At 44.8% G+C, this 25819-nt stretch overlaps 4 protein-coding genes across 4 annotated transcripts; all 4 read left to right on the forward strand.

Annotated features, from left to right (window-relative positions):
• The first annotated feature begins 4595 nt into the window (after positions 1-4595).
• Positions 4596-4988, forward strand: LOC139112666 (uncharacterized). Its single transcript, XM_070673741.1, has one exon. It carries the CDS (start codon positions 4596-4598, stop codon positions 4986-4988), a length of 393 nt encoding a protein of 130 aa, XP_070529842.1.
• An 11955-nt stretch (positions 4989-16943) lies between these two features.
• LOC139112667 (uncharacterized) lies at positions 16944-17678 on the forward strand. Its single transcript, XM_070673742.1, has one exon. The coding sequence runs from the start codon at positions 16944-16946 to the stop codon at positions 17676-17678; it is 735 nt and encodes a 244-aa protein (XP_070529843.1).
• A 706-nt stretch (positions 17679-18384) lies between these two features.
• LOC139112668 (uncharacterized) lies at positions 18385-19932 on the forward strand. The gene has a single exon (XM_070673743.1). The coding sequence runs from the start codon at positions 18385-18387 to the stop codon at positions 19930-19932; it is 1548 nt and encodes a 515-aa protein (XP_070529844.1).
• Positions 19933-19974: 42 nt separating this feature from the next.
• LOC139112669 (uncharacterized) lies at positions 19975-24186 on the forward strand. The gene is given in 7 exon segments (XM_070673744.1): positions 19975-20205; positions 20316-20805; positions 22044-22534; positions 22606-22789; positions 22901-23064; positions 23140-23316; positions 23507-24186. Coding segments are annotated over 6 exon segments (1704 nt in total). The 3' UTR covers positions 23284-23316; positions 23507-24186.
• The last annotated feature ends 1633 nt before the right edge of the window (positions 24187-25819 follow it).

Genomic DNA, 25819 nt, shown 5'->3' on the forward strand with positions numbered 1-25819 from the left:
TAATAATACTAATCGAGTTCTATTTCTATAATTTCCGAGATCTTAGCCGACGATCTCGGGAATACTCGATCAATTAGCCTGATCGGAGCTAGGAAAGGGTGTTCCACCCCGGGATAAAAAATGAGGATGTTTTGATCAGGAGATGCCCTACTGGTCTCTCTCCTGATCTCCTCAGGATCAAAGGAATCAGGGCCTATTGTGAAGGCCCTTTCGGGGACAGGATCCGTCCACGGAGAGAAAGTCCTCCGGAGGAGCTCGAGGAGAGGATCCACGATCGCTCTGGGTTTCTCTTGCTCGCCGAGGAACTCCACACTCGGGGCGGGAGAGGGGGAAGTGCCTGGGCCGTCAGACTCTTGCCAGAAGACGGTATCGTCATCAGCGAAGAAGTCGACCTTCTCAGGGTCCCCTGGATGTGGTATCGGGGACGGAATAGGAGAGGAGCATGCTCTAGGTGCAGCTCCTGGGGAGTGAATTGAAATGTCCGGGGAATAGGAAGGAGTCGTAGGGCGGAACTGCTCCGAGTCAGGCTCAGATTCGGTCGCGTTGTCGTTTATGCTCGGCCGACTCGGAGAATAGGGCAGTTCCCTGGGTATATTAACGTTCTGGGGAACTTCTTCGGGAGCCGGAGAATTCGGGGGAGCTGGGGGTTGAGGCGACCACGACCTCTCTCCTTTTCTTCGTGGAGGGTCGGTTCTTATCTCTCCTGGCGCCGCCGTGAATAAGTATTGCACGAAAAAGCTCTGGATTAGGCTCCTCAGATTCCGTATTTGCCGATTACGGCGAGCCCTACTTTTCTTAATAGTTCTTATATTCGATGATTCCACTAAAAGGATTTCATTTTAATGAATTAAATTAATAAATGAATTATGGAGAGGAAAATATGCCTGGGCATCACGTCTCACACCTCCTTTCGGATCTCTCCGTCGTCACCTTAACGTTTCTCTGGTTCCCCTAGCCGAATGGGGGCCTTATTCAAGTCAAGGTTTTGATAGTCACCATTTATTGGCGGCATATCGCAACCCCCGACAAAAGGAAGCCCGCTAGACAGGTCGAGCCACCCGAGAAAATGGGAGGATTCGAGAGAGAGATAGCGAAACTGTAAAGTGTGAACGGCACCCTGACCATTTCTTCAATTTTCATTTTTATATATATATATATATGAATTAAATAAAAACTATTTTAGTGGAACCGTTTCAAAATTAAAGGAAAAATGAGGATAAAATAAATGATGACACTTACTATTTGATGACTTCAAGTTCTCTCGGATGATTTCTTGAGACGTTTCCTTTATTTCGCCCACACAAGATAATCACACAAAACACTTAAAAATTTTTAGAGTAACTAAGCAAATTAAATTTTAGAACAGAATGAGAGCGAGCGTCGTTGAAACGCTCGGTTTTATAAGCTCGGAAAAGGGAAGGACCAGCGCTAGATTCTTAGTCTTATCCAAAATTTGAATTCTATTCGTTAGGCTTATTCCTCCTCTTTTCCGTCTTCGCAATTATTGGTCGCCCTTCTCTCAGTTTTCTTAATTTTCTAATTTTTCGCCCTTAGTTTCTAATTTTTGGTGAGGAGTTCCCGATATCTATTGGTCCAGGAGAAAATGTTTATGAGCTCCCCTCTACATGGTTTTAGCCCTTCCAAGCTTCCAGATAACAGATTCGAAAATGCTTAGGTAACTTTTTTATCGGCAGCGTGCAATTGCTGCCTGAATTTTATAGTTTCCGGCCGCGTATCCCATTTTTATTATTACAGGCTTTTTGCCTCCTTTTTTCTAATCCCTAGGATCCACGGCGAAATTTGATTTTACTGAATTGTTTTCCTTCGCGAATTTCTTTTGTGTACCGCCAGACATTTATTGTTAGTTTAAGATATTTCAAATCTTTCCGAGCTATTAATGTTTTATGAATACTTTGACAAATCCTTTCGTTTCGATTTTTATATTCCACATCTGTTATACAATTGTTTCAGGTTCCTTCTTTTATTTTATACATCTGGCGATTCAGGATATTCCGTCAGTTTAAACTTTTTCTGGAAACTTAGAACCCTCTCCTTTGATACCAATACATTCGGTATACTTTTTATTATCTACTTTATCAACCATGTGTCGGAAAAAGGAGATGTGGAGTTACAGGACGTAACACTCCCCGACTTAGACAAATGTTGGGGTATGTTACACAACATTTGCATGGACAAAAATATCTCCTTTTTTCGACACTTCACAATTTTAAATTTTATTCTGTTGATTATTACGTAAATGAATCCTTTTGAATATATATATATATATTTGTGTATTTATATGTATATTTAACATACTTTTATTTAAAATAATTTTTAGGAAAAGATTTTTTTTTTTTTTTTTTTTTTTTTTATAAGGTGACTACAGTGTAGGTTTTTATTTTATTTTATTCTTTGCACGTGTTCAGTTAGTTTGCATGTGACGTGAAGGTTGGGATTTTCTCTTGACGGATAGAGTTATGAATGGTTCGATTTATGATTTCGAACATTCCTGGACCATTTTAGCTCGAGGGAGACCGTGCAGCATCTTTATTACTTACACGTTTGAATCTCATTTCTCGATAGGTCCTTCAGGTACCTCGGTCAATTTCGTCAACATGTGGAGGATAATTTTATCTATTCGTCCACAACCTTCTTGTAGTATTCCGTTGGCACGCGTCTGTTTCCCACCACTCTCCTTGAGTGGCGATACTGATTTTTTTCTTTTTGCAGTCCCTTATATTGAAATATTTTTAAAGGTTCAGTTAATTTATTTTATCCTACATCAATATATATATATATATATATATATATATATATATATATATATATATATATATATATATATATATAATATATATATTTAAAAATTTTACCTTTTTTACTGTAAATAATGTTGTTTGTTTCTTTTTATATTATTTATGTGCGAGGTTATTTAAATGTTTTAATACTTGAACTTTGATGTTTCATTGTCTTTCTTTAGTCCGTAATACTTTAATAAAATTTTCTTCGTAAAATTAATTTTCTCAAATAATCTATCTTTGGTAATAATTCTCATATTGAGAAATTCATAAAGTATCTGAAAAAATAACAAAAGTGTTAATAATTATATGTATTGTAACAATTTATTTGTCAGATCACTAAAAGAAGATTCACATACCATTTCATAATGTTGTAAAAGTGGATATTTTTTAACGATTGCATTAATTCTATCGGACTCATTTTCAATCCATTGTCTTCGAACAGTCAATGTTAGTTTTAAAAGACGCTTCACATGCGATAAGTTTTTCTCAGTTACAACTTTTTTTTCTAATTCTTTTACAGCGCTTGTCATATCTGCATCTGTCCTAAAAAGATAATTACAACAAAATTATATATTAAAATAAATATTTTAATCATTAAATATAAATGTTACTTTCTTTTATTGTTAAATTAAAAATTATTTTTAAACTTACATAGAAGAAGATGGAACAATAGATGCCAAGTTTGTAGTATCAGTTTTCGGCTCGCTGCTATGTTTTTTTAACTGTAGTTTGTAACGGTAGCGACTGCAGTGTCGCGTAGTTCGCCGGATTGAGGCTCGCCAAAGCCAAGGTTCGCTAGAACGACGATAGGTCGGGCGGCTAGTCGTGGTCTGGACCGACGGGAGCGCCCGTCGGTGAGACCGAGGTTGCTCGGGCTGGCCCGAGGGGCAGCGGTCGGGAGCGCCCGACTCAAGAGATTGTCAAGGAATCTTGAATGTCATCAACAATATCGACAATTTCTGGAAGAATATCAACGTCTCAATCACATGGTAAAGGCACCAGCTAATTCTCAACGTAACCAGTGTTACTATATGCTTCACCATGGAGTACTCAAACTAGAGAGCACAACGACCAAACTCAGAGTCGTTTTCAACGGCTCATGCAAAACTTCATCGAATCGTTCTCTCAACAACATCATGCATACTCGAGCGAAATTACAACTTGACGTTCTTGATGTGCTCTTCTGGATACGACATCATCGACATCTTTTGCGACGAACATCACCAAGATGTTTAGACCAATCAGAGTACATGAAGAAGATTGGAATCTTCAGCGTATTCTGTGGATCGATGAAGAACTCAAGAAGACACCGTTTCAACTCACCACCGTTACATATGTTACAAGGGCTGCGCCCTTTCTTGCAGTACGAACTTTGCTGCAACTTGCTGAGGTCGAAGGACATCGATTCCTTCTTGCCGTGCATTCCATCACGCATGGCAGATATGTTGGCGACATGTTCGGTGGAGAAGACTTACTCAACAACTCAAGAAAATTGCAAATCAGCTGATCGGCTTGTGCAATGCCGGTAGTTTTCCATTCGCAAAATAGCATGCCACTCATGAAAACATTCTCAACTCTATTTCATCATCTCAAGACCAGGGCACACACATTTCATTTGGCGATTGCAAAACCAAGATTTTCGGATCGAAATGAGCATCGCAACAAGATACATTCATCTTCTCTTCCAGAGAAAACTCGTCACACTCACGACTCGCCAAACGCCTCGGTGTTATCTAAAGTGGCTCAGATATTTGACCCGCTCGGTTCATCTCACCATTAGTCATCCGAGCTAAGATGTTATTACAAGAGCTCTGGCTACCCAAAATTGGATGGGACGATCTATTGCCATCTCAGATTCTCACCCGATGGCTTACCATCAGAGAAGAATTTACTCAACTGGCTAGACTCTCAATTCCACGGTGGTTTATTACCTGGAGCGACTCAACCGTGGAGTTGCATGGATTCTCTGATGCATCTCAACTTGCCATAACAGCTGTTATTTATATCATCACAAATTCACCGTCTACAAGGCCTACTAGTGCATTTGTTTGCTCGAAAACAAAGATTGCACCACTCAAAAGACTCACCATCTCGAGACTCAAACTTACCGCAACGTTGCTATTAGCGAGACTCATAAAATACGTTCAAGCCACGCTCAACGTGAACGTAGCCTCATCTCACATGTAAACGGACTCAATGACGACACTCACATGAGTCAAATCACATGCATATCGCTGGAAAGATTTTGTCCGGAACCGGGTGACATTAATTCAAGAACTTGCTCCTGACGCTCAGTGGAGATATGTTCCCGGAACGGTTAATCCAGCCGATTGTGCATCAAGAGGCATGAATGTCACTCAACTTCATCAACACTCACTATGATCCCGTCGACCACCATGGATTTTGGAATCACCGGACTCATGGCCGGCTCAACCAACGCTCTCAGGCAACGATAGCGAGATTGAAGCACGACCAGGGATTTCATTCGTTGAAACGACTCAACCTGATTATCAATGGACGCTAATCTACAAATACTCATCACTCAACAAGTTATTGAGAATAACAACTCTCTGTTTCAGGTTTATCTCACGACTGAAACGAACCTGTGACGCGATTGCAACCTCGGTGATTCCACCAATTGAATTAGAAAAAGCGAGAAATTATTGGATCAGCGCAACTCAAAATATTCACTTATTGCACAAAATCAAAATACTCCGCTCACACTCAAGGTTGCCAACGACTCACGTCCTCAACCGACTCACCGTTTACATTGACTCCGAGGGACTTCTACGTGTAGGAGAACGTCTCGAAAATTTATTACTTCCACCAGACACAAAACATTCTGCGATTTTCCATTCACTTATTTTGTGATCGACTCAGCACACGGGAAAACATTTCATGAAGGTACACAACTCACCTTGGCATACAGAAGGCAATCATACTGGATAGTCGGCGGTCGAGCTTCTGTGAAATCATTCATACTCAGATGTGTTTGGTGCGCCCGCGAGAGAGGGATCCGTGCTCATCAACTGATGGGTCAACTACCTCTCTCAAGAGTTAACCCTTCACGCCTCTTCACTCACACGGGAGTCGACTACGCCGGCTTTCTTATCAAGTCCTGGCGAGGACGAGGTGCAAAAACTCACAAGGCGTGGATTTGCGTCTCCGTCTGCTTCACGACATCAGCCGTGCACCTCAAAGCCGTCAGCGATTACTTAACAGAAGGATTTATCGCCACTTACAGAAGATTCACCGCTAGAAGAAGTCTCGTACATACACTCTACTCAGACTGTGGCACCAACTTTATGGGCGCTGCCACAGAACTCAACAAATTATTTCGGCAAGGCACTCGAGCTCATCATGAATTAACGACACTCTTCGCTCAAGATGGAACTCACTGAAAATTCAATCTTCCAGCATCTCCACACATAGGTGGAAAATGAGAGGCGGTGGTCAAATCGATCAAATTCCATCACCGACGGACCGTCGCAGACGCACCGCTCACTATGGAGAAAATCTCAACGTTGTTGGCTCAGATCGAGGCCATATTAAACTCTCGATCTTTTGAGCCACTTGTTGTAACCCGACCCCGGCAACAGCAAGGCCGCGCCCGCGAAGGCGCAGGCCGGGTTAACAACCAGCGTCGATCGGATCTTCCGATCGCGGAATCCGCTGACCGATCGACGTCTTGCACTTTTCGCATAGGCAATGACCGAACGCGGTCACTGTCCTATGCGCCCAAAATCCGCGGACTGTTGCTTTTCCGCCTTAGCAACAGTCGCTTATAAAACCCGCGGCCACCGAACGTCCGCGGGTTATTCTAATAAGCACTACGCGGTGGTAACGCTGCCCGAGGCCTGGACCAAATCAACGGAAGGAAATAAAAGACATCTACATTAAAAGATCTCCATTTATTTATTCTTCGCGGGTACATAAGTGTTCCGAGAGGACGGACCCCTTGCACCGTTACCTGGTGCAACACACTCAGTAATAACCCTCAAGACCTTGCTGCAATCACACCAGGCCACTTTCTCATCGGAAGCGCTCTCATCACCGTGCCCGAGCCATCACTCAAAGATTTGGGGCTCTCAAGGCTCTCACGGTGGCAGTTTACTCAACAGCGAGTGCAATACTTCTGGACTCATTGGTCATCTCATTACCTACAACGACACTGTTCAATCACCAAGTGGCATCATCGGAACAACGAAATCAAGATTGGTGCGTTTGTCCTCATCACGAATAAACGACTGTCACCATGCAAGTGGCCCTTGGCCAGAATCATTGCACTGCACCTTGGACACGACGGACTCACTCGGGTTGTCACCTTGAAGACGGCAACTCTACACTCATCAGACCTGTAGTAAAGTTGGCAATTCTGCCTCTCACGCAGTCTCATCAAGAAGAATCTCAACTTGAAGAACTCGAGTAATCAGCAACCCTGTCGTTGATGGAGGCGGAATGTTAAAAGATTTCAATTTAGTAATTAATCATGTCACCGCCGCGGGGGCAGCACCTCGTGGCTGATCACCGGCGGCGGATCGATATCGATCTGTCGTTCGATAATCGACTCCGATTCTCGAAGGCGTTGTCGGCTCGAGGCTTATCAGTGTTTACTCAGCCGTGCCAAGTATCATCTCGTGTGCAACAACGTGCAGTGTGCCTCTCTCAGAATTCTTACTCATCGTTTAACTCCTCGTTCAACTCATCGCCTTGTCTCCAGTACAACTCATCCAGATCATCTTCGCAGTGTGCAACACGCCAAGAATCTTCTGGAAGACATCAGCCTGCAGCACGAGGCGTGTTGAACCTCGTGCTCAGTAGCTCATCACATCTCGCAGCGTGTGAACTCACGATTAATATAATTGTGACTCATTGTTTAAACTTAGTGGGAGTTCTCAAGAACAGTTAAACAGACAGATATCAATTTAAAGACTAACTCAAGCGTGAAACTTATTTATAGATTTTGTGCGGATCTCATCTACCGGCCACGTGCTCAACGCGTATCTCCGCGTAACTCGCATTTTCGAAGGACTAACACCCGCCTTTTTGCGTTAAATAATCCGGCTACGACCGCGTAACATCCCCGCGGCGTTAATTGTAATTCTCATTTGTAAAACTCATTATAAGTTTTGATTTTTATACAATGCAATATACTTTTTTTTCAATTACGATTATGAGCTGCGTTCGTTTTAACGTTTGCACTGTACTGTTATAAATTTTTATAGATTTTATATTTTTTTAAAATTTGTACAATTAATAAAAGACGGAGTCATGCGCGATATAAATTGGTAGCAGCTACGCGGCAAGTGGTAACGGCACGCACACACGCAATGTGAGTCTCGTCTATGTTACATAGACGAGACTCGCATCGCGTGTGTGCGTGCCGTTTCCACCTGTTGAGTGGCTGCTACCAAATTATATCGCGTATGATTCTGTCTTCTATTGTACAGATATTAAGAAATGATGCATTACTCACTTTCAAACCGACTGAACGTTGCCACCCCACGTGAACGTACCGTTTTGTAAAAATTATACTTTGATACTGAAATGGAACGAAGAGAACTTTTGGTAGCAACCACTTAGCACGCGGTAACGGCATGTTCACGCGCGATACGAGTTTCGTCCATGTAACATAGACAAGACTTACATCGCGTGTGTGCGTGCCGTTATCACTTGCCGCGTGGCTGCTACCAATTTATATCGCGTATGACTCCGTCTGATATTAAGAAATGATGCACTAGCACTCACTTTCACTGTAGCACTTATCGAAGTAATGGAGTCGTCGCGTCGGATCTTTCCCATTAAATGATGCGTCTGCACAGTCTGCGCCGTCTGCGCAACTACCGCGCTACATTACTATGTAGAATGTATTAAAATTTAGTGTACTGTGACGTGGCGGCTTTGGCTGCTTTGTCGCAGCTCCCCGCGGCCGTCACAAACGCAGCGGCGTTGAACGAACCGCAATAGCGTAGGAAGCGGAAGCGGGCGCGGAAATCTCCGGAGGGTTCGTGTTTGGTTTTGAGGCGGTAATTAACGATCGCGATGCTAAATTTTGTTGTTACCGTATGTTGCCGAGATTGCCGACTGTCCTTGCCGCAAGAGGAGCGGGCCACAGGCGAAAGCGCAAACTTCCGGAAGAAGGGGTGACCGGATACGGGCCCGAGATGGGAGGCCACCCATCCCGAGAACCGTGGAGGAGGCTTGTCGCCTACACGTTTCAACGCCGAAAACCACCTGCGAGAGAATTGCTGCGACAACGAACTATCCGAAACCCGCGCCACCCGGCTAGTACCGATAGGGCTCTGTGAGGGCAGCGGCTTCCGCGGGAAATCGGCAACACAGCGCGGAAAAATCCGCGAGGCGCGAGAGTGGGGATACGCCGGGCCTCGTGCCGAAAATTCGCGCGGTCCTCGCTCTCTTCCGTGTAAACCGGCGTAATAGGCGGGCGATAGGCGAGACACCTCGAGCGATAGAAAAATTGAGCAACCGAGTGAGATCGAGAGCGAGAGAGAGAGAACGACGGAGTGAGAGAGCCTGCGGGAGCGAGCGAGGACAAGACGGAGAGGAGATCGCAAGAAGCCCAGACGAAATTTTATCGGTGAGATCTTCCACCCGCACTGCGGAATTGTTATATTGTACAGCCCTCTGCCTCCCGGGGAGACCGACGCGACTTTAGACGATACCCGGCCACGTAGAACGGGCACGCGGGCCCGTTAGTTTTGCTCGGTGAACCTTTGTCGCGAGGCAAGGACGTAACGTTAGAGGGTGGCCATCGACGGGCGTCTAAAGGCCGGTGTTTGGGCCCTGCGAAAAACACCGGGACAGTTTGTTCGCGCTAAGGGATTCTAGCGGTTGTAAAGCATTCGTAGGTCGTGTCCGCACGGAGAGCCCTCGGCAGCGACCGAGGCCGAAAAAAAAAAAATCTACCACGATTTCGTTAACGACAGGCGAGCTTTCGCGTATATTCTTTCGTGTTGTGGTGTCCCGTGGAGACACGCCGCTTGCAAGGGAGACGCGTGGCCGGCAACCAAAATAGTCAGGGCCGACGCGAGAGTTACGGGAGAATAAGATCCACGGGGGACCCTCGTGGCAATCTAATAGCGGTTCAAACCAAAGCCACGATCTAGGTGATCGCACAAAGATCGAGCCCGCGTACGCTTATGATAATTTTGTTGCTTTTTTTCTGTTACTCGTCATACTTGACTCGTTCCGTTGCGTGTTAATAAACGGACTGAAAATTGTATTCGCTTTGTCCGCGTGCCTATCATTTTGTGCTGTCGTTTCCGTCGGTCCGAGAAATTCCGTCTGTGATACCCCGCCCCTCTCCGTTCGGATGAGCTAGCCCCCGCGCGCGACGGCCGTTGGAGTTCATCAAAGATCATTAAGAGGAGATAGCCTCGGTTAATCGAATCGGCACGGCTGGGCCCGTGCCTGGCACCCAAAAATTAGTTCGATATCGGCTTTCGCCGTCCCGCGCCGGGATACAGCGGAGGAACCACGACCCCTCCTCCCTTCCTACCCCTTGTGTCACGACGGTGCACGGATTTTCCATCCGTGAACGGCCGTCTCTTTTTCCTCTCGCGACTCTCTCCCTCGCGGACGAGAAAAATTATCGTGACAGTACATACATGTTCATAAGTAGTATTTAGTGTACTGTAATTTGAAATTATATTATTTTTCGCGTATTGAAAGTATATTAAATTTTACCACACATTTATACATATATTTAAATTTTATTAATTAAAATTAAAATTAATATTGAAATTAAAGTTTATTTTGGTTATCAATGTTTTAAATTTTTTTTTATTGTATCATAATTGTTTAGTATTTAAGCATTTTTATTATTTGAAAAATGCGGGCAGTCTCGCAATTAGTCGGACTGTGGAGCTCGCTGTAACCTCGCGTTATTGGTCGCTCTTGCAAGGGGACCTATCAGGACCTTCGCGCCATTTTGAGCATGCGCTATAAAGTAAGTCAATCGTCTCCGCCCACGAAGCGAGCTCGCTCCGGGCAGAACACGTTGTCTCATCGCAGAATGATCACGTCGTAACCAAGTTTAAGTTTTCTTTGAAATGTAACGGTGCACCCGGCGATGCACCGTTCCGACCACAACAACGGCCGGCCGCCGGACACAACACCGTCCGGCAGGGACCCGGGGCGCGGTGCGCCCCAAACTTTATAATTTTATCCACGCCGGCACAGCACGGCAACGCGTAGCCGTTCCGCGGCTAAGTCCATCCGCGGACTTAGCCGAGCGTCTCCGAGCGCCGCTGAACCGCGCCGTCGACGTCGAGGCCCGTCGTTTCCGAGCGCGCCGCATCCCGGGGCCTCGGCGCCACGCGTCGGGACACGTCACGTACCCCGCTGAGCCCCGGCAACCCTGCGCCGTCACTTTTTACGTATAAAAAGTCGACGCCAGGACTCAGCGGGACCGTCCTGATCCGTTCGCTCTCGAGCGAACATCCGTTCCTAGAGCACAAAACCACGGGGTGAAGCGAACTTCGTCTCGGCCAGGAGATCCTGGCGCTCACGATCCTCTTGTTACGAACTCTGACCGAACGCACGACTAGCTCGTGTGGTGGAGCGCACTCCGCCTCCTTCGAGGACTCTCGATCCTACGTCTGCGGCACGGAAAGACTCGAAACGCATTTAAGATCCCGTCGCACCGTCGTGATCCACGGGGTGGAGAGGTCTCCGCCTCGGCCAAGAACTCTTGGCTAACAACACAGGTCAAGGTGCATCCTGCCCAAGCGCATCGCGTCCGCCGCAATCCACCGACGCATAGAGATCTCAGACCGCGAGCTAGATCATTCTGTATCGCGATCCATAGCACGGCGGGCCCCGCCCGTCACTCCGCGCCCGCGTCCCCCATACCGCCGGTCCGCCCGACAGGACCGATCATAAGATCTACGATCCGCGCCGAAAACCGCGCCCACTGTTCCGCGCCCGCGGCCCGCGTTCCGCCGGTTCTTCCGCCAAGACCGATCACGAAATCGACGATCCGCGCCGAACACCGCGCCCACGATTTCGCGCCACCCACCGCGCCTCACGTGGGGCATCCGCGACCATCCGCGAATTTACGTCTAGCGCACGCGTTACATCGATCCGCGATCAAAAGGGCCGACGCGCCCACCGGCACATTGTATCCGCGCCGTACACTTATTCACTTTATCTGTTAACATTCTGTATATATATATATATATATATCTATCGGCGCCGCTTGACTAAGCGAACGTCGTCGTTAAGTAATAAATAGTTTCTTTTGTTAATACATCCGTCTCGGTGCATTCTCGACCTCGCCTACTCGAATCCTGCGTCCCGACGAGCGTCCCGGGCTCGCTGGCCCGTCATTCGAGAACCACCACGAAAACAGGTCGTTTCAGAAATATAAGGTGTTGATTTGCATAATTGTTGGTGTACAATTAATTTATCCGGCGGGACTTACAATCCCGTTCAAAGAAGCAATCAAACCAAAGTTCATCCATTGATCCTTCGAGCTGGATTCTCCGACAAGCACGGCGAACAAGCAACCCACGGCCATATTGGTACGGATATATTGGGCAGTCATCGATTTCGCACCGCTGTTCCTCGACTCGAGTCATACTCTCTGTCACGACGTGAACTCAAGAAAGGCGGCAGCAGTCAAGAAAATACGGGCACCTACATATTTGTTCCGGCTGGCCGGTGTGCCTCGTGGCGGCCGGACGTGTCGCGCTGGTGCTCCGAAAAATTTTAAGAAAAAAGTGGATTTTTTGACTCCTAAAGTGTTGGACATAGAAAATTGTTGTTCCGGGAGCTTTCTTGCTATGGATTGAATATAGATTAACATAATTTTTGATATTGTTAGTTAAAATGTATGTATTGAACTTTGTTGTTAATTAATGTATGTCCCTGGTCGCAATTTGTGGAAGAATCGTGCGAATGAGATATTTATTGAATTTACTATGTGCTTTTGCTTAATAGATTTTACAGGTGTCAATTATATATCTGCTTTCTAAAGTAAGTATCGAGGTTAGGAATGCCACGTGCTTCAAAGGCGCGAGAACTATGGTGTGCTCGGAAATCTTTATTTTTATACTTTTGGGGGATTTAATTTAATTGTATATTAATTTCTAAGCTATTGTACGTTATTTTGGATATTTTGGTCAATTTAAAGTATTCTGGGTTAAGATTCAACTTTTATTGAGTGTACTTAAATTATAATAAATGGGCGTTATGATTCTTATATGATTCTTATATACTGTTATAATTTATTTTATTGAGCATTTGCGGGTTGACCTTTAGCTGTGATTTAGTTCCTGCAGTGATTTGTTAACTAATGGCATTGATTTGTCAATTGCACACTGTGGCGCTGATTGCTGTGGTCAGTTAATGGTCATCAGATGGACGGGCTGTGCAGTAACATGATCTCGTGTCACACTTTATATCGTCTTTAATGAATAAATCGTTTATTGTGTGATAATTAATAGTCTATTACCCTCCAATCCCTTTATAATTAAAATATGGTTAGTGTGAATGTGTGAGTGAATGTGAGTTCGTTTTAATTAATGGCGTTGCAGTTGCATTATGTTTTATTGTAGTACAGCTGCTGTGCCAATTGTGTCATTAATATGGTTATTTAGATATTAAGTCTTCATGCCAACTCTACATAAATTATTTGTTGATTATTTATCGCGTAAGTTAATCTTTGACTAAATGAATTGGAAAAGCTGTTGCGAGACAAGCTGTAATGTAATTATCAAAACAGCTTTTACTTGAATTACTATTGACCAAGATATGTTAAAACATATGTTGCTGTGGAGTTTCAACCATACTGGATTAATGTTAATAGAATTATGAATGAATGTTGCATTTTTACGAGTCTTAACTGTCAATGACTCTGGAGAACTAAATTCTATACAGCAATGGATTGAGTTAATTTCCTTATAAATTTTTAATCGGGATAATGATATGTATATGCTTGTTAAATTCCAATACATTCGGGATGTTGTTTGAGATATAAAAGATTTAATATTGTTGGGTTTGTGGTGGATTATGTATTTTGTAATACATTGAGACATACCCTATTACTAAGTCTCATTTAATTTGAAATAATTTTAATTGAGTTACAAGCACATGGTTATACATATATATAATAAAAACGATAATCAGTTATTTTCAGACTAAAACTTAAACTATTATATTCATTGTTTATTTAACTGTCGTCCCCTGTCTAAAATGTTAAATTGTAAGCTGTTACTTAATATGAGTGTTATACAGTCTTAATTAATTAATTTATTAGAAATGTATGGTTTCATTAAGCCTTTGAATATTCAATATTCTGCTATAGACTTTAAAAACTTAAAATTAAAATATTAATGAATTTTGTTGATTAAATCTTATTAAGTTTATTGGACTACATATGGAATTAAAATTATAAGCTATATGAACTCAGATAATTGTACAATTGTTAATGATAGCCTTTGCGGAGGGATTGAATTCCTGTTAAGATCACTTTGACAAAACTATACTGTTATATTAATAATCAAGCCCTTTGGGCGTTACATAATTTATGGATTTCTGCTGAATCCTTAGTTTAAATATACGATTGAAACTGATGACTTCTGTGTGACTCTTTTCTTTGCAACTGATGCAGCTGGGGATGATTTAAACTTGTTGATAATTCTATATTGATAATTTTATTTATTTATTTAGTTATTTATTATTTATATAATTTATTTATTTATTCTTCTATTATTTATTTACACATTATTATTTTACTTATTTATTGAAATATTTTAATGATGTCACAGTTTTAGAATATTTATTATTTATTATTTTAATTCTGTTATATTATACCCTTGTTCTTAATTTATTTTTTATATTTGCTTTTTTGCGGTTGTTATTTAATTCTATTTATCAATTAATTATAATTGTTGAATGGTTAATATTTACAATTGTTATTACTAGTTGTACATATTGAATTTTTTATCTGTGATATTGTTACTTCATTATATTGTAATTATTCTGTTATTTTATTGTTTTAGTGTTTTACTTAATTTATTATTTATTTATTATTTTATTTATTTAGTTTATTATTTGATCATCAATGGGTTTACTATATTACTGTTAAATTATTATTTCGTTCAATTGTTAATGGCGTGGCTGTGTTTCTGTGGCGGTTGGAAAATAAAGACTGCCGTCATAATTGAAAACTCTTATCATGAAATATAATCTTAAAACATATACAGATTTATAATGAGCAATATTAATTATCTAACTATGTATGAAATAATTACAACATTGAATTCTTGTTATTCTACATGAGTCTGTTGATCTTCATGGATGAATCCCCGTCGCATGATGTCCTAATGACTATGCTGTTACTAATAGATATTTGAAACAAAATAAAATATTATTACGATAAATGCTAAGCCTGGGGCCATTGTAATAATATAACATTGTGGTGTGAAAAGTCCATCACTCCCCAACCGATGTGGTGTCATTGTTGCGGCCCTGAACGGGCGATTAAATTGCGGCCCTATTTAACGCGACTTTACTTACACGTGTACCGTCGGAATTTACATTGTCTCCTCCCCCCTACTTGCTTCGATTTATAATGGTACGTCGCAATCGCGGAAGCAAGAGCTCGAGCTTGCTTGCGGTGCGAGCTTCCAAAAGCAGTGGCAATCCGCTTCTCGCCGGGTTCGTATAGTACGCGAGAGTTTACTCCGCTGTTTTTCTTTTTCCTTTTGTTCTCGCTTTCATCGCCTCGCTGCGACGTCGACGACAGGGCGTGAGGAGGCCGCTCTTTCTTTTGTGACGAGTGCTCGCGTGATTCTTTTCTTTTGTTTCACATTTGTACTGAAGTTTGACAATTATATGTAATAAGTGGTGACGTCAACGGAATTCGAATTAATTGCTCTCCCGTCTTTCCTTTCGTTTCGCGCGGGTCCCGACCGCTCCTTCTTTCCGGAGTTCACGAGTCGTAAAACGAACACTCATCGAAAAGTTTACTAGCAGAGAGAGTACTCTGCTTTAACAAAAAACTATGATTTTTTCAATGTACAATGTCTCATTTAGAAAATAAATCTGGCGGCTTCTCGGATGAGCCGTCAATTTGCCGCGACCGTGTACCCGACATGGCGCGTTCGTTAGTCTGCGAGGGACAAACGGGGGGTGTGCTGGCAGGCACCCCGTTTGGTGATGCATCTGTTGGCCGATCTGGTGGCGATGGTCCTCTTCCTGAGACCTCGCTTTTCTCATCATGCAAAGGGACATCTATAATCGAAAAGATAGATGATATTGAAGAAATTGAAATGGACGAAGACTTAAATGCTACGTTTACCGATAAATTAAATGGCTGTTATGTTTAAAATTTACGTTAGCGACCAGCCGGCCCCTGCTGTTTTCGCCGGCTTTCCGTCGACGGATGATTATTTGTTTTTGTCGACAGGGTCGATTGGGCTCTGTGTGATCTATCGATCGGATCGAGCTTCCGACGCGCGTACCGCGTCGATTCCTCCGAACGGGTGGCTCAGTCTTCGTCTATAGATCACACGGAGCACTCGCCTTTCAATTGTAAAACGCCGACGGTACTCTACAGCCGTGTGCGCGTATCGTTATTCATCTTTCAAATATTATCCTTTTTTTATTTCGTTTCTATTCTACGTGGGCTCACGAGATCGGTCAACCGCGCCGGACTCTCTGGTGACGCGTAACCGTGTATTTCCGCGCGCAAGATTTCCGCTCCGGTAACGGTTCATACTGGAAGCCGTCAGAAGATTTCCGTTGGTTCGCGTTGGTCACCGAGCGCAGAGAGTTAAGAAGATTTCCGCTTTCGAATTCCCGCGTTTCGTGACTCATCTGAGCTGTGTTTTCGTAGTTTCTAAGATTTTAAGAAATAGACTCTGTTTGTTAAGAAACGAGTTCGCATTCTTTTTTTTGTTCCTCTCGTGCTCGTCTAACCTTTTCCGCGTCGACGCTCGTGAGTTACGAATTGCATAACGAGCATTATCTGTTCGGAACCGGCGTTCGCGCTCTTCGCGGTCGGTTTTCCGCTTGCGCCGGAATCGCTAACATAAATTGGTCCTTCGAGCCGGATTTGTGCAGATTGAGTGGACTCTCGAATGTTTGCGGGGAATTCTTTGCGTACTTTTCGAGATGAAGGCACAGTTGGAGCAGCAGCTCCTGCTGCAAAGATGGATCGGACGTTCGTTTGAGAATTTCAAGAAAATGGAGAGAGACAACTTCACGGCCACTAAGGTTCGCAGCCGTATAGCCACCCTGCAGGAGCATTGGGCGCAGTTTCAGGCTGGTGATTTGCTTATGCACAAGGGCACGACGGAGGAGGCGCGACTTGCTATGGAGTACTTCACAAAATGTCAATTCGACGCTACTAAGGAATCGTATCAGAACGTTCGCGACGCACTCAACGAGATTTTGGAGGACTTGGAGCCTGTCGTGAGCCCATTCTCCGCGTTGCATTCGACCTCTATTCAACAAGAGATGCCGAACCTTGGTTTGCCGAAGATGCCGCCTATAAAACTTCCGCTCTTTGACGGTCAGTACTCCGAATGGGAGAATTTTCGCGACCGATTCTCGGCGCTCGTTATTGAGAATCAAACTTTAAGCGATTTTGCGCGTATGCACTACCTCTCCTCCTCGTTGAAGGGAAGTGCGCTCGATTGTATAGCAAGTATTCCAGTCACCGCGCATAATTTTAATGTGGTATGGTCGGCGATCAAGCGTCGGTTTGAGAATAAACGCCGTCTTATATCGACTCATTTATCGGCACTGCTCGGATGGAAACCGTTACAGAAAGAGTCCGCGACGGATCTACAAGCTCTTTGCGATCGCGTTCAAGTCGCCGTGTCTGCGTTAAATAATTTAGGTTGAAACTCTAGCGATCTTTGGGAAGATTTTCTCGTACACCTCATTACACAGAATTTAGATCCGAGTTCTAGAAAGGCCTGGAATCTCAAAACCAGCGACGAAACCGTTCCGTCTACATATGATGATATAAACAAATTTCTATTATCTCGTTGTCGCGCCCTTGAAAAGTGCGGAAAAATATCTAGCGCGAAGCCTGGCCGTGCCGTTGCGGCTTCACGCGTTCATATCGCGAACGCCGTGGTCTGAACCATGTCAGCGTGTCCGTTGTGTAAGGCACGTCACTATCTCAGCGCGTGCTCACGTTTTGTTTTTATGCTTCCTCGAGCTCGTTAGGAAGCCGCAAAGAAATATAGACGATGTTTCAATTGTTTGAGCGCTACTCACACATTATCGTATTGCAAGAGTAAATATACTTGTAGAATTTGTAACAAGCGACATCATTTGATGTTACACGCGGATACGGAAGCTTCCACTTCGGGTACTACAGAGGTCGACGGGGAGAACACTTTGAGCGTTCCCGGCCAAAGTGTTAATACACTTTTCGAGTCCACCGGTCCGCTCAACTCAGGTGCTCCTTGCCACGGCGCGCGTTAAAGTTCAGGCTTCTACGGGCCGATCTATAGTCGTCCGCGCGCTTTTAGACCAGGGCTCCAAAGCTACCTTCGCGTCCGAGACGTTAATTCAACAACTACGAGCTAAACGAAGGCGAATGCCTATTTCTATTTCTGCCGTGGGCGGCATTCCACTCGGTCAAATACGACAGGTGGCTAACGTTACCGTGTCGTCCGTGCAAGGAGACAGTTCCTTCTTTACTACGACGGCGCTTATTTTAAATACGCTCACTTCTTATGCTCCTCGACGCGGGAATTCTCTGACGACTCTACGTCACTTAAGTCGGTTACAACTGGCCGACCCTGATCCGACGAGCTCGGACCCGATCCATATGATAATCGGCGCAGATTTGTACGGCGACGTCATTCTCGACGGCGTCCGGAAGGGCATGTCTGGGAATCCAGTTGCTCAAAATACCGTTTTTGGCTGGATTATATCCGGTCCGCTCTCATGTGCTCTGTCGTCTCAGCCGCCGAGTCCACAACTAACCGTGCATCATTGCGCTCCCGAAGCCGATTTGGAGAGTGCTCTTCGTCGTTTCTGGGAAATCGAGGAGCTCCCAGCACGGCAGTTCCTTACCCCGGCAGAGGAACGATGCGAGAATCATTTTCGCGCAACTCATTCTCGCGCGGCGGACGGTCGATATATCGTGCGACTACCGTTTATCGCGGAGCCTCCGCTATCCATCGGGCAGTCCCGTCACGTCGCTGCAACCCAGTTGTCGCGTTTAATCCGCCGTCTGAAAATTCAGCCCACGCTGCATTCCGAATATAATCAGTTTTTGAGCGATTACGAGACTTTAAATCATATGCCTCGCGCTCCTCTAGTTTCTTCGGCGAGCCAGACCGTTTACATACCGTATCATCTTGTAATTAAAACGGACAGTGCAACCACGCGCCTACGCGTCGTTTTCAATGCATCTAGCGCTACATCTAATGGAACTTCATTGAATGATTTTCTATCTGCGGGTCCTAAGCTACAAACGGAGTTGCCGGCTATTTTGTTGCAATGGCGTCAATTTCAATTTGTTTATACAGCGGATATTGCTAAAATGTTTAGGCAAATCCTGATAGACGAAAGCGATCTAGATTACCAACGCATTTTATGGCAACCGAATGGCTCTGATTCCGTTTGCGAGTTTCAGCTTCTTACCGTCACGTACGGTATGAAGTCTGCACCGTTCCTCGCGTTGCGTGTTCTTCAATGTTTAGCCGACGACAAAAGGTCTAATTACCCACTCGCTGTTCCTATTCTACGTAAACAAATATATGTAGACGATGTATTATTTGGCGATCACGACGTTAATAACTTAAAGTTAAAGCGGGATCAATTCGTCTCTCTCTTGCGCTGCGGCAGATTCGAGTTGCGTAAATGGGCAAGTAATTCGGCGTTGTTATTCGACGATATTGACGCTAAGAATCACGGGCTAGCCTGTGACCGTTCGATTTCGGTGGATGACTCCGTCAAGGTGCTCGGTATTGTATGGAGTCCGAAATCCGACGATTTTCGATTTCGCGTGGAACTTCAGGAACCATTTCCGAAAACGAAGCGCTCTATTCTGTCAATTGTCGCGCGGCTTTACGACCCCTTGGGCTGGGCCACTCCCGTGACCGTGCGGGCTAAGATTCTGTTGCAGAGCCTCTGAAGGTTGCGTCTGGATTGGGACTCCCCCTTGCCCGAGGACTTCATGGAACGGTGGGCGCCTACGTATCTCGGTTTGGAGCATCTCAATAGCGTCGGCATACCACGATGGTCCCGCATGGGCCCGGGAACTCGTGTAGAGTTGCACGGATTCGCCGATGCCTCGACTATTGCGTATGCGGCGGCAGTTTATTTGCGCGTTACTCAATCGAACGGCGATATTGCAGTCATGCTATTAGCCGGTAAATCGAAGGTCGCGCCTGTGAAGCCACTCACGGTGCCACGTTTGGAGCTCTCGGCCGCCTTGTTGCTATCCCGGCTTGTCGTGTTTATTTGAGACACTCTTGAACTGAGTTCGAGCCCTTGATTTGCTGGTCGGATTCACAGGTGGTACGGGCCTGGCTGCAGGCTCACCCGTCCCGCTGGCAGACTTTTGTTGCGAACCGCGTTCATAAAATTCAGGATTCGCTACCCGGCGTTGTGTGGCGGCATGTCTCGACCGGTGACAATCCCGCCGATTGTGCCTCCCGCGGAATTCTCGGCTCCGAGCTGCTCACGCATTCTCTGTGGTGGCACGGGCCATCGTGGCTTTCACAGACGTCCAATAGCTGGCCAAGCAACGTCGTTGCACGCGAGCTAAATCCGCCTGAACAGAGGCAGCCCGTTACGCACCATACTACTTCCTCAGCTCTTTCGTGGGATCTTGCCTCTCGGTACTCCTCCTGGAGCAGACTGTTGCGCGTTACCGCTTATGTGATTAAATTTGTGACTGTCTGCCGTCGGAAGACTGTGAGTTTGGAAGAATTGCCTTCGCCATACGCTTTGTCTGTAGAAGACGTGTCTAGGGCGAGGGATTTCTGGATCCGTGATATCCAGAGTACCCTCTTCGCTGTGAAGATCGCGGCTTTAATTTCGCGACGGCCTATTCCGAACAAGAGTTCGCTTGCTTCCTTTTGCCCGTTTTTGGATTCTGTCGGAATTCTGCGAGTCGGCGGCCGGCTTCGTAACGCTCCGCTTCCTTACGATCGAAAACATCCGATACTCCTCGCGTCACACCAGCTTGTGGAACTCATTATACGGCATGTACATTTGCGCACGTTGCACGGGGGGTTACAACTCACCCTCCGTACTCTCCGACAAGAATTTTGGCTTTTGCGCGCTCGCGGCCTAGTGAAATCGGTCATTCATGCTTGCGTGATCTGCGTTCGAGAGCGGGCGAACGTGCCCGTGCAGCTTATGGGTAATCTTCCCGTTGCGAAAGTTACTCCGCCGCCCCGGTCCTTCACGTGGTGCGGCTTGGATTACGCGGGGCCCGTAAAGGTTCGCGCATCCGCGGATCGCGGTATTACCGCTCGGAAGGCCTACATCGCTCTTTTTATTTGCTTATCGACGCGGGCGATACACCTCGAGCTCGTCGGGGATTATAGCAGTGCGGCGTTTCTCGGCGCGTTCTCTCATTTTTGCTCACGCCGCGGCCTGCCGCGGGCGGTTTACTCCAACAACGGCACCAATTTCGTCGGAGTGGATAAAGAATTGCGTGCCGCGCACCGATCGGCCCTTCGCGATCCAAACTTTATTTTAAGTACGGCCGTTGATGGTGTTTCTTGGCACTTTATGCCCCCCTCTGCGCCTCACTTCGGCGGCCTTTGGGAGGCAGGAGTGCGCAGCGTTAAGCATCACCTGCGCCGGGTGATCGGGGATCGCACCCTAACCGTCGAGGAGTTCACCACCGTGCTCTGCCGTATTGAGGCTTGCTTAAATTCGCGGCCGATCGCTTCTCTGTCGGATAGTTACGAAGATTATAACTATCTGATTTCGGGACATTTTTTAATTGGGTCCGCTGTCACCACCCCCCCTGAACCATCGGTGCTTACCATCTCGGAGAACCGCTTAACTCGGTGGCAGATCGTTCAACACATTTCCGAGCGATTCTGGCATTTGTGGGCAAGTGATTATATAAACACGCTCCAACAACGCGCCAAGTTGCCGGCATAAAAAAATAATTTTAATAACAATTTAAGAAACATTTTGTTTCGGTTTTGTCGTCTGCGACTTTAGCGACTTCGCCGAGCGTTAATAACGATAATTAGCTTGAGAGTTACGGGCGTAATTGAGCTTGCTTTGAATTTCAAGCGGAGTGCCAGACAACGGAATATTCGCCGTGGTCGTCGTGCTCAGTGACCTGCGGCAAAGGGTTAAGGATGCGCACAAGGTCGTACCGAATGCCGGAGAAAGCCGTGATGTTTAATTGTAACAGGCAACTGGTTTCGAAGGAGATGTGTGTCGCATCTATTCCCGAATGCTCGTGAGTGCGCTTGCAATGAGACAGAGTAGCGATTAACGCGGTAAAACTGGGATCTTATTTCAGAGGAGAAAAGGAGAGCGACGAGGACGTGATATTGCGAAGCGACCCGCTTTGCGAGACTACCGAATGGGGTGAGTGGTCCGAGTGTTCGAGCACGTGCAGCACCGGGGTGAAAGTAAAAACGAGGAGATTCCGCGATCGACGCGGCCGCAAACAGTGCCCACTTGTCTCGCTCGTTGAGAAAGAGAATTGCGTGGTGCCGCCGTGTGAGGTGGAGGAACACATCGATCCCGTCTGCAAAGTGCGAAATTTTATCGAAGCTGCGAGATAAAAAATTTGCCCGACGATTTGCTAACGATCTAACGATTTAAGGTGACGAACTGGTCCGACTGGTCACCGTGCAGTGCGTCCTGCGGTAAAGGCGTGAAGCTGAGGACCAGGCTGCAGCTAGTTGATCCGCTTCTGCAGGCGAAATGCTCCTCACGCATCGAGCTGCTCCAGCAACGGCCGTGTCTCGTTCAATTGGATTGTACATTCGACATGGCAACGGCAAAGGGTTGAAAAAATCTTACTATTTTTTTTTTTTAATTCTACAATTCAGAAAGCAAATTTTAACTCGCTAATCAATAGTCTCGAATTAAGCCGAAACTCACGTTTTCTTTCGCAGTCGTGTGCATGGAGCAAGCAGATCCTGGCCCGTGCAGAAGCTACTTCCAACGGTGGGCTTTCAACCCGCGCAAGTTAATGTGCGTGCCCTTCGCGTACGGAGGATGCCGCGGGAACCGGAATAATTTCCTGACGGCTGACGAGTGCAGCAATACTTGCGGCATCGTAAGCGGCAGTGTTATTGAATTATTATAAACGCACGCGAGAACCGCAGTGGCATATCTGAATTCTCGTTTCCAGGTGCGAACCGCTCTCAGCGGCCAGGCTTTCAACGAAACTCTGGGTCAAGATCAACTTACTGATACGTTGAATCCTCCGCCTCCTCCCGTGGATTGTGTGGTGTCTCGCTGGTCAAATTGGTCGCCGTGCAGTGTCACCTGTTGAGTTGGCCGCGTTATAAGTTACCGTACCATCGAGGTAAGCCAATTTTGCCTTCAGGCTATTAACGCGTTATTATTCGCGAACTTTGCGGTGCACGCGGCTTGCTGAAATAACACTAAACGTTACGCTAATATCACTAATTAGATATCATGAAAATTTTGTACCTGATGTTAATGTAACTTCCTTTCGCTCGGATAATACCTGACAACTTTATTCGCGCGATTAGCGAGAGGCCACTAACGGCGGCCGTCCGTGCCCGAGAAAGCTGCATCGTCGTTATCGTTGCAAGCTGGCGCCGTGCGAGTGACGATTCGGGAAGAGGCTCTACGTTGGATGGCATTTAACTTAGGACGGTAAAGGACTACTCGGGCAAAAGGATCTGTCAAAAGAAGATAGTTTAATTTTACATCTGCAAGGAGATAAATCTCTGTAAATTTTTAATCTTAAAACGTACGATACCTAAGTCATATATACGAATGCATAACGTGGATTATTGTGTCCCGTGCGCAGTTTGATTATTTTGTTTAACTTTTCTTTTTCTTTTTTTTTTTTTTTCTCCACTCGCGAGTTACCTTCATCTTCGCGAAAAAGCGCTACGGCAATGAAAGAGTGATTTAATGTAAAACGTTTAATTATTGAAAAGAAACACGTTGAATCGTCGAGTGCATTAAAATATTTTAACCACTTTACACGTTCCGTTTCACAAAGCGATCCACGTTGAACATTCAAATTAATATTAATAGATGCCTTTATAGATTATCACTGTACATTGCTGTCGGTCCTCTATTGCCAATATTTTCCTCCTTTTTTTTTTTTTGTTCAAATTAATCTTGTTATAAGCACTGAGTTGTACCCTCTCTGTAAAATGGATGCGAAACAAATGGATTATCAAAATAAATGATATTTTATTAATGGTCATTTCGTTTGCTGCTTGCTGATTCCTATCGAATTTCAATCGATACCGAAACACGCGCGGCCCGACGTGATTGTTTCGCATCGGATAATTCTGTTTTTCGTAATACCCCTACGAATTTGATGATCCGAATCCCAACGTTTATAAATTAATATCACATCTACCGAATGAGATAGGTAACCGCAGTATTAAATTTCCGACACTACAGAGTGAACAGAATGAAAAAAAAAAAAAAACGTTTTCCCCACACGCTTTGACACATTTGTTAATAATACCGCAGCACAAATGGGAAACGCGCTCGAGATGAAATTTGAAGTTGGACATCCGATTGACTTGCGCCCGTCGCTATTTTCGGTTTTTTTTGCAACGTAACGATTGCTCGAGGGATGCTACAGACGTCGTGATTGTTATTTTTGCATAAAAATTCACGCGTCTATATATCACCGCGAACTCTGAATTGCGATCAGCTACCTTCGGGGGACGTTCTGAAATTGCGCGACTTCGAGATTTTCTATTATTTCTCGCGCACGATTCGGGCATTTTACGCGCGCGAAGTTCACGTATGCCGTGCATGTGCGAACTACTAATAGAAAAATTTCGCCTTCCCGTATTGATAATCTCTGTGAGAAAACTCGATTGGATTCGTGCAAGACTTTCATACTCATTTCATTTTAAATAATTCCGGGCTTTATCTTGCACACCCTGAAACCAGTTGGTCCCGCTTTTCGTTCACGGTATCTTTTTTTTTTTTTTATTCTTTTCTATTCGCAACACACACTCAAGACGTATATCGCAAACCGAAAATCTAGCTCCACACAGTTACATTGATAATCTCATAAAATAATACACGTACGTGGTATAATGACTATAAATAAATTGCTATACATTTATCAAGAGCGCCAAACCATTTCTTCATTTTTTATTTTATTTTTTATATTTTTTTTTTTTTTTTTTTTTTTTTTTGAGATTACTAGTTCTCTATATAAATAGTTTCGAAGGATGTGACTTTGTATAATATCAGTAATTAATAGTGTTCACGATACATTATATAATTTATTAAATTCATCGAATAAACTCCTATTAAAAATTGATTTATGCTTAAGTCACTCCCTTTAACTTTCCCAAGTCCTATTTTATTTAAAGAAAAATTATTTCAACGGTTTGATCCGCTTGGTAAATATATAGCACTTTAATAACTATATATTTTTCTTATTATCGATTTCGAGACGAAGATTCATGACGAATACGGAGGGGAGGAAGGGAGGAGACGAAGCGAGCGAGCAATTGGACAATGCCCTCAGGGCGATTTGCTTCTCAGGAACTTACCTGCGGTGCCGATCGCGCGATTCGTTTTACATTGACGATAGTAATAATTGTTATTAACGTACATACACGTAATATCTAGGATGTAATACGTAATATCTAGAATTCTCGTTCCCCTTAATCTGCTCTACTCGACTATGTGCTACCGGCGTGTTCTTTGGTCGTGCCACTTTGTTCCAGTTCTTTTCGCGAGAATTGATTCGGCGTCTTTTGCCGATTTTTTTTAACTCGACATAACAAAAGATTATAGTCGTCCGAAAGTCCAAATATAGGCCGAGAGACGCGTGCTGGATCGTTAAAATA

The sequence above is a fragment of the Cardiocondyla obscurior genome, unplaced genomic scaffold (assembly GCF_019399895.1).
Source record: "Cardiocondyla obscurior isolate alpha-2009 unplaced genomic scaffold, Cobs3.1 scaffold20_0_355366, whole genome shotgun sequence".
Classification (NCBI taxonomy): domain Eukaryota; kingdom Metazoa; phylum Arthropoda; class Insecta; order Hymenoptera; family Formicidae; genus Cardiocondyla; species Cardiocondyla obscurior.